We start from the raw sequence: 9,069 nt of genomic DNA, 5'->3' as shown, positions 1-9,069 counted from the left end.
ACGTCCACAGAGTCGACAGCAACCAGTCAGACTGCAGGTAATCCAGCACCAACACAACTCTGAGCAGGTTTCCAGCATTTTTGTAGTTTCTTTAAGATTCCTGAAAAAATTAATTTGCAGCGTCCCGCCCACAATCTGATTGGTCAGCCAATCAACACTGACAGATAAAACTATCAGATATTGTGTGAAAATGAAAAGAAAGTAAAATCAGTGTCATTCAACCATATTTTCTTTGTATTTCTTGCCTTTAGTAACACATCTACATGTATTGATGTTCTTCTATTTAAGGATGAACTAGATACTGAATGCAAATTAGCATCGTGGGAGTTTAGCTAGTCAAGGGACACCATGACAAAGACTTCTGACTTCAAAGCTGCAAGAGTGGTAGAAATTCTAAATTAATGAGTTAAAAATATGAGTGATAAGATAAATGTTGGTGTTGTGACTCATGCTTTTGACCTAATTTCTGATAACTGATAATGAAGGCATTTTGATAGTTTTTGATATTTGTAGTGACGTAGCTTAAACAATGACAAAAACAGTAAATAAAGTACAGAGTGAAGAGGTTCCTATAAATACAGGTTTGTGAAGGAAGAGTTTAGATTCATATTAAAGCTTTAGATCAGTAAAACCAAACTGTGCGTTGCGAATAAAACAAAGTTTCAGAGTCAGTATGCTTAGAGAGAAACCAAAGCGATGATGTATTTCTGCGGAAAAACGTTATTAGTCATCGCACATTCAGAGCGACGCTTCCAAGTTTTCATCCAACGTCAGATTCAGTATGAGTCAGATTTGACGCCAGCATCTGCTGTGTTCAGAAGATTCGGAGGCTTTTGTCCTCCATCATGACATCAGGCTGCTGACACAGCCGTCCTAAAAACATCTTTTTCACTTCCTCGTCCTGCAGGTCACATGACGTCCACAGAAAGCCACCAGACGTCCTCGTCCAGCGGCGTCGGCAGCGTCGAGGTGAGACGAACAAAAGTATGAGTTTCAGTTCCGCAAACAGTTAAGAGTTCAGTTCATATCAGAGGACAAAGACGACCACAAGAGGAGGCTGCAGATTTCGGACCACAGTTCCACCAACAGCGCCACCTACGAACATCACAAACCACATCTTGGCTGTTTGACTCCGTTTACACTCTGCCATTGTGTCAACAGACTGAGACTGACGGACTTACGCAATACGCACTTACCCAGGCGGAAGAAAAAGTAGTTCCCACCAACCGCGTGTTGTTTAGACAAGATCTTGATAGTTTAGTTACTTTCCACTGTGCTCCTCTAAATGATTAACATGACCTGACTGAAGTATCTAAAGTATCAATACTTTGATTTGAGAATCGATTTTAGAGCATAAAGATCTGGTATCAGAAGTATCAATACTTCAGTATCGATACGCACATCAGTAGTAGCTAGTAAAGGGACACTGTGCCAATGACCTCTGTGACGCCTAATGACCTCTGACCAGTAGTTCAATGTTGACTTGGTTGTAGTGAAAAGAGCATCCCAGCTACTATATGTATATATGTCGTACCAAGTCGTGTAGCTAAAGTCATGACTGTCTGCAGCAGCATGATCATTGTATTGTGTGAAAATAATGAGATTAAATCAGGGACATTTGGCCATATTTGGTGTTTTTCTTATCTTTCAGAGAGCATTGTGTGAGTTTAGTCAGCAAAGGGCCACCATGAGAAAGACTTCTGACCTCACAACTGCAATAAAAGTAGAAATTATGAAACAAGTTTAAAAAGATATGAGTAATGATATAAATATTGCTACTGCCAGTCATAATGTTGACCTAATTTCTGATAACTGATTATTAGTTTGATTGTTTTTCTTTCTACAACAATACTTAACTCCAGTCTAATTATGGAAAAACCAAAGATCTTGATGGTGTTTCTTCTCAGAGTTTTTCCTTAAGCTTCAAAACACTAAATGCTGCAGCTACGAGTCCAGCATCGCAAGAGGACGAAGCAAGTTGAAGCGCCAACTGCAGCCAAACACCGAAACTTTTCCTTATTTCAAAGCCTTGTGTGTGTGTTTGTGTGTTGACAGGAGGACAGCAATGTGATGGTGGTTCTGGTGTGTGTTCTGTGTGTGTTCGTGGTTCTGCTCACCGCCAGCGGACTCTTCTTTATCGGTGAGTTGAAGCTAAAATCGGCCTTTTCACTTTACTGCCGTCTGAGTGATGGAGGTCATGTGAGGCGTTCACTGGCTGTGGGGCACATGTCACTTTCACTTCATTATACTTGAGTAAAACTGAACCATTAACCAGGTCAGAACAAACATGATTTCATCTCTGTTTATAAAGTATTTTACTGTTACTGCTGAGCCATAAAAATGTAATTTTTTAAAAACATATATTTAACAGGTTCGCTTTTGTTTCTGTTTACAAGGTTTTGCATGTATTTGTATAAAACTGAAACTTGCCGAGGCGTGAGCTGTTCTTTGCATGACAAAAACCTCAAAATATCACTTTACATGACAAGAAAAGGAAGCAAATCTGTAGGTTTTTGGTAAAAGCTGGAAGGATTCAAAGGCTTCTGTTAGATTCCTAAACTATTTAAAGGATTAACTCATTCAAACTCACTAGTATCTGCTCACACACACTGAGATAAACAAATATTAAACATGAAAAGAACAGAGTCTGTTCAGATAAAAGAAAAAAAATGTAGAAAATCATATGTAATATTTATGGTGCAAAAAGTCAAGATGAAATTATTAGTTGTGGAAATAGTTGCAGGTTCGGTGTTGTTGGTTTTGCACACAGGAACTCGTCGTCTTGCTTCACTGATTTTAATTTTTCTCTGTTTAAAACGTCCTGAATGTGAATTAAAGCAGCTCTGAACAGTAAACTTCTCTCTGCACTAACGCTTCTCCTGTTTTTGTGTCTGCAGCCAGAAGATGGAGGCGACTCAACAAAATGTGAGTGGCTCGTTCACTTCTTAACTTCTTCTTCATTTGAGCTGAAACGTTCAGTCGATCGATTGGTTGTCGAATATTGAAATAATCGGCAGTTTGAGAGATTTTTAAAGAAAAAAAAGCCAAAATTTTCTGATTCCAGACTGGTAAAATTCTCAAATTCTATCATAAAGAACATTTAAGTAGGTCATATGCATTTAAGCTTGTCTTATTTGAGTTGTTTTCTCACTTAATTAATCTTTACGGAACATATTTGTGTTGTTAACAAAACGAGACATTTGCCATCTTGGACCTTGAATCCCTGATTGGTAGTTTTTACCTTTTAACTATCATTTAATCAAATCCATGTGCAGTAAAGATAATCGTGAGCTGCAGTCCTTTTCTTTATGTTTTCTGGGTAAACTCCTTACAGGCAGCTTTAGGTTTAAGTCGATCGGCCTCCTTCTGCTGACGGATCAGCTTCGTAAACTTTCTCAGCCTGCAAACCTTCGAGTCATCGTCTTTATCGTAGCTTCAGCGAGTGTTCACACTGAAACTCAGCAATGAGAGAAGACCTCCCAAACCACAAACCACACGACAAGTTTCAGCTGAACAGCAGCCGAGCAGCGTATTAGTGACGTGTTAAGCCTCTCTGAAGGGCTCTTTCAAAAACATAACCAAAATTTAGAGTAATTTCATTGATTAGTTCTTTAGGAGGGGAAACCTGAAGCCTCCAGAGTTTTATTCCTACTGGACTAGAAGTTCTCAGAAAGTGTCTGGAAGCTGCAGGTTTTTTCTGTCCGGCATGTTTTCTTTTAGTAGAAATAGAAACTCTCAGGTTTCCACTCCATTCGTCATCCAGCTGTCGAGAAACCTCTGAAAATGTCAAATCTTAACGTGAGAAACTGAACCGTCGGCTGAGCGCTGATGATGCAGCTGGTTAACCAGAGGAATCGCCTTCGGTCCAACAAAGGCTCAGAGCGACACAAAGTGACCTTTAAAGACTCGTCTAGTTATAAACGGAAGCTCTGCAGTTTGTTCTTGAACCGTATTGAAAGGTTTGATGCTTGTGCATTTGAAGAACCCAACAAACCCAATGGTGTAAGGCTCACTTCTTCTAAAAGATGCAAAAATATTCAGTTCATACTAAAATGTGTCAAAGAAAAGCAGCGAATCATCTCATCTGAGAGGCTGGAATCAGAAAATTATTCACTTTGTTTCACTGTTTTAGCTCGAAAACAACAAAAACCATCAGTTATCAAAATCCATCTTCTTCCCAGCTGGTAGGAAACGTTCCCACAACCATCGCTGACATCACCGACAAGTTCTAAGAATGTGTTAAAGGGAATGTTTTTTTTATCAAATATTCCAGGAACGTTGTGAGAAATTTTCATTTCCAGTAATGTTCCTTTAAAGTTAATGTAATGTTTCAGTGTTAAATGTCAGAGGACGTTGTCAGAAATGCAGATTATGTTCCGTTAAAAGAAAGGAGGAATGTTCTCAATGCAACATTCAAAAAATGTTTTCAAAATGATAGAATGATCTTCATTAATACATCACAGTGCAGGAACATCTTATGATGGTGGAACATTCTGGCTGCAATGTTCTCCAGATGTTGTGGGGGTGTTGTTTGGGAAACACATTATAGAGCGTTCTTCTATAAAACGTTTCCACAATGAGAACAAAGGAAGAACGTTCTCAAAGCAACATTAGAAAAACCTTTTCCAGATGTTATCGAGACCTCAGATGATAGAACGTTCTTTATGAGACGTTCCTGCACTTTGATATATTAACAAAGGTGGAACATGCTGGCTGCCATTTTTGAGTATGTTGTGAGAATGTTACTGAAGAGCACATAGAACGTTCTTCTATAAACCATTCTGACAATGTTCCACGAAGACAAAGGAAGAACATTCTCACACCAACAGTCAAAAATGTTCTCCACATGTTATCGAGGCTTCAAATGACAGAATGTTTTACAGACGAAACATTTAACAACGTTCCTGTAATGTAATATATTGAGGTAGAACTTTTTGCCTTTTTTTTGAGGGAACACATTATAGAACGTTCTTCTATAAAACATTTCCACAACGAGAACAATGAAAAAGCATTTTCAAACCATCATTCAAAAAATGTTTTCCAGATGTTATCGAGACCTCAGATGACAGAACGTTCTTTGTAAGACGTTCCTATAGTGTGATGTATTAACAATGATGGAACGTTCTGCCTGCAATGTCCAAAGGATGTTTTGGGGATGTTCTTGTGGGAAAACGTTCCCACAATGTCCCACAGTATTACACGATAACGAAAGTGGAACGTTCTCAGTGGAACATTCAGTTTTGAGAACGTTAACGGTCTAACAATGTTATCACTAAACATTTTTGGAACGTCTTTATTTGTCCGATCTTTAATAGAAACATTCTAAAAGAAAACTTTCCGCTGACAATGTTAGCAGAACTTTGCAGAACTTTGCAGAAATTTTCCAGAACGTTTTTGGGAACAAATACCTTCTAGCTGGTCCATATCACGTTAAATAAGTCTCCGTGTTTTGTTCTGTCTCAGTCCTCAGCGGCAGATCAGCACTTTGGCCCAGTTCAGTTCGACTTCGTCCACCCTGCAGCTCCACAGTCGAGGCTCAGCGGTGGAGAACATCTACCAGATCGATGCCAGCGACTATGAGTACTGTCCCTGAAACTCACCACCCACTGGAGGCGGGGCAGCGACGAGCTGCAAACATGGACATGAAAGTCAGAACAAACTGTGAAAACGAGGAGAACGTCAGGAGAGATGCCGACCACAAACCCCAGAGAGCGCTGCTGTGGGAAACGTCCTATCAGAGGGTTCTAAAGCCGCCATGCCGAGTTCTGGAGGCGGCCATTTTGTCTTTATTCCAATTCGACGACAGCGGACAGCAACGTGGACGACCATTCTGGAGACTCCTCACAGGAATAATTTTTATGTATTTCTCAGGATTTAATTTAATAAAACTTTAATCAAACAGTTTGCATCAATCTTTTATTATGACAACTTCCACTGAAGTTAAGTTGAACCAACAAACTAACTGAAGTCGCAGGAATCTGGATTTTTTTAAATTTACTTAATGAGTTGCAGCAGAAACACACATTTCTAAGTTGAAAAATGAAGTTGAAGTGTTGTGTACTTTTCTCCCACAATTACAAATACAAGTGGATGACTAATTATCAAGCTAATTTCATTAAGGTATCCCAACCTAAATTTAGATCAACTATCACAGACAATGTTAAGTCGATGCAACATAATTATGTCAACACAAACCATTAAAAAATAACGGCTGCACCTTCAAAGGTTTATCTCAATCTGTAAATTTGGATTTTATCTCACTATCGTGCATTTCTCTTAATCTCTTTTGAAAAATGTTCTCCAGAAATGGGTATTCAGAAGCTTTTCTGCTGCTGAGAGGACCAAAACTTCTTACGTTAACGTCTGTCTGGCATCAAACACTTGATTTCCTTCGTTCTGGTGAATTTTTATGCAACACTTTGTCTCTTTCCTGCTTTGTTTTCTGTTGTAAATTGTCTGAATCTGTACCTGTGGATGTAAATAAGACAGAAAGGTGAGCAGCAGCTTTAACGTGTGGTGGTTGTTTGTCTCCACCTGGTGGCCGAAAGCTGAACAGCAGCTTCGTAAAGAAACACGATGAACAGTCGTGTTTCTGTCCTGCGATCTGAGAATGAAACATGAAGTACTTCAGATAAAAGTGGAAAAACAAAACAGAGATAAAACGAAACTAAAACCATCACTAGCAAACATTAAAACTGTGTCAATAGAAGAAAAAAAAAAGTACAGAATGAAATGTTTCACGGCTTCATTTAAGCTTTATAGTTTAAAAAATGATAACTAGTGAACTGTTTTCTTTTGGAATCTGAGGATTTCAAAAATAAAAAATCAACCAGATGAGTCAGCGAGCAGCTCGGTGTCGTCAAGAAGAAACCATCCAGCCGAACGCGTTTATCAGGTTCTTCAGAAACCTCCGTCCTAATGACAGACGTCCAATCACAGCAGTCAACCACTCACACAGGTAAGACAACCACCTGTCGCTTCTTCTTCTTCTTCTTCTTCTTCTTCTTCTTGTGTAGTTTGAGTGACTTTATATGTTTGTACAGAAACAGGACTTGAAATGATTTACGGGTTTCAACCTCAGCAGGCTTTGTATTTGGTTTTGTTTGTTTGTTTAGTTACTGGCAGTTGTTTGTTCAGGCACCTGTGACGTTGTGTAATGGTTTCCGGCAGCGTTAACCGTAAATGAACGCAGCTGTTAGAGCTTTTATGTATTTTCTGAGCAGCAGCTGAAAATCCACACCAAAGTTCATGATTGTTTCCTCACAACAGTCTCAACCAAAGTCCATTCAAATATTTGCCTGTTTAGTCAGTTTACATGTAGAATATTATTGCATTTCCTTTCATGTATTTTCTAACTGCACCAAACTCCATTCAGATATTTACTCATTTAACATCAGTCTCCATGTCTGTCAAAGAAATAATAATTGATTCTGACATGTTTTTTTTGTTTTTTTTCTAAGCAGCTCTAATGAATCCAGACCAAACTCCAGTTTAAATATTTTACTGTTTATGTGTAGGACAATATGAATCTGCACCAAACTCCTTTCACATTATGGCTAATTTAACTTCCGTCAGGCTGGACTGAGTGAAGCAGCTTGAGGTGGAGGATGAGCTGGCCGGTGTCCATGCAGCCTGAGGCGATGCGCACTTCCATCGAGGAAGGTGATTGGTCGTCAGGGATCTGCGATTGCTGCAACGACATGAAACAGTGTAGGCAACGCACATTTCACTCTCGTAAAAAAGCTGAGGCTAGTCCACACCAAACTCCATTCAAGTATGAGTCGATTGAGTCAGTGTGTTGCTGTTGTTGTGTTTACAGGCTGTTTTGCCTTCTGGTGTTGTCCCTGCTTCGCCTGTATAACCACCAGAGAGTTCGGTCAGTGTCTCTGCCTCCCCCTGCTGGACATCTTCGGCTGCATCCCGCCCATCACCATGTCCATGAGGACCTCCGTACGGCGGCGCTACGGCATCAAGGTAGGGACACAAAGCTGCATCGTCATGAGCAACTGTTTGCTAACAGCACAGAAGTAAACAAATCTGCTGTTGTTTGTGTGTTTGTTTGACATTAAACCGTTTGTTTGCTGCATTCAGGGCTGTTGTTTGTTCGACTAGAGTGCTGAATTCACGGCTAGCTAGTTAGTTAGTTATTGTGCTTGCGTGTATGTTTTGGTTGAAGTTCCTCTCTGTGCCTGCTTAGGGCAGCTTGTTTGTTGTTTTTTGCTTGTTTGTTTGTTTGTTAGTGATTAATGTTCCTCTCATTGCTGTGTTTGTTTATTGTTTATTGTTTGTGCGTCCAGGGCTCCCTGTGCAGAGACTGTTTGTGCTCCACCTGCTGTCTGCCCTGCGTCTGGTGTCAAATGTCCACAGAGATGAAGAAGAGGACGCTCCCCACAGTGCTCAGTGACATCATCAGCCGCTGATGACATCATTGCTATGACATCAGTGCTGCTCCGTCTCCATCAGTCCTAACTCTGATGAAATGCAACCGTTGTGAAGTAAACAACAACAACAATAGCATTTGTGCTGTGTGTTTACAGAATAACAGTGTTCACATGTTTGCTGATGTCTCGCGACACTTTATCCGCTGTCTGTTTATTCTGTCATATTTATCAAACATGTTTGTTTTTATACTTTTCCACGTCTTACTTTTTAAAAAACTTTGTTTTATGCGCTTGTCTCAATATGTTAATTTTCTACTGTGATTAAATATTTAATTTATCTTACATTCATTAAAATGTTTAATAACATCCTGACTGAGAGTGTTTTTGTAAAGAGAACATGAATAAATGTGAAGCTGAAGCGGACTGTGAGCTTCTGAGAACAAGTTTTAATGAGTACAGTCTGACCTCAGGGTTCGTTTAGAGTCCGAGTTCAAATTCAACCTCAGAAACAGAGATTCCAGGTCAGAACTCTGTGAAACATCAGTTTTGATTGAAGCGTATCAGAAACATCACATCTTGTGTTTTAAAAATGTTCCTGAAATTAAAAATATTTTTTTTTGTTGTCACTGGAAAAAAAAACAAATAATCAAATTACTTTTCATCTATTAAAAAAGACTGACTTCTAGCT

General features: G+C 39.4%; 2 protein-coding genes across 2 annotated transcripts in view; both read left to right on the top strand.

The window, feature by feature from the left end:
• havcr1 (hepatitis A virus cellular receptor 1) overlaps positions 1–5,901 on the top strand; it is a 10,277-nt gene extending 4,376 nt beyond the window's left edge. The window contains exons 3-7 of the mRNA XM_008278116.1: positions 3–37; positions 908–969; positions 2,056–2,140; positions 2,898–2,925; positions 5,464–5,901. Coding sequence (XP_008276338.1) covers positions 3–37; positions 908–969; positions 2,056–2,140; positions 2,898–2,925; positions 5,464–5,593 — 340 coding nt within the window. The 3' untranslated portion in view covers positions 5,594–5,901. The remainder of the gene's footprint in view (positions 1–2; positions 38–907; positions 970–2,055; positions 2,141–2,897; positions 2,926–5,463) is intronic.
• A 969-nt stretch (positions 5,902–6,870) lies between these two features.
• LOC103354654 (cornifelin homolog B-like) lies at positions 6,871–8,747 on the top strand. The gene is made up of 4 exons (XM_008278099.1): positions 6,871–6,958; positions 7,576–7,710; positions 7,820–7,974; positions 8,298–8,747. Exons 2-4 carry the CDS (start codon positions 7,608–7,610, stop codon positions 8,418–8,420), a joined length of 381 nt encoding a protein of 126 aa, XP_008276321.1. The 5' UTR covers positions 6,871–6,958; positions 7,576–7,607; the 3' UTR covers positions 8,421–8,747.
• Positions 8,748–9,069: the final 322 nt, after the last annotated feature.

The sequence above is a fragment of the Stegastes partitus genome, unplaced genomic scaffold, assembly GCF_000690725.1.
Source record: "Stegastes partitus isolate 25-593 unplaced genomic scaffold, Stegastes_partitus-1.0.2 Scaffold115, whole genome shotgun sequence".
NCBI lineage: Eukaryota > Metazoa > Chordata > Actinopteri > Pomacentridae > Stegastes > Stegastes partitus.
This window is presented reverse-complemented; position numbering and strand designations above follow the sequence as displayed.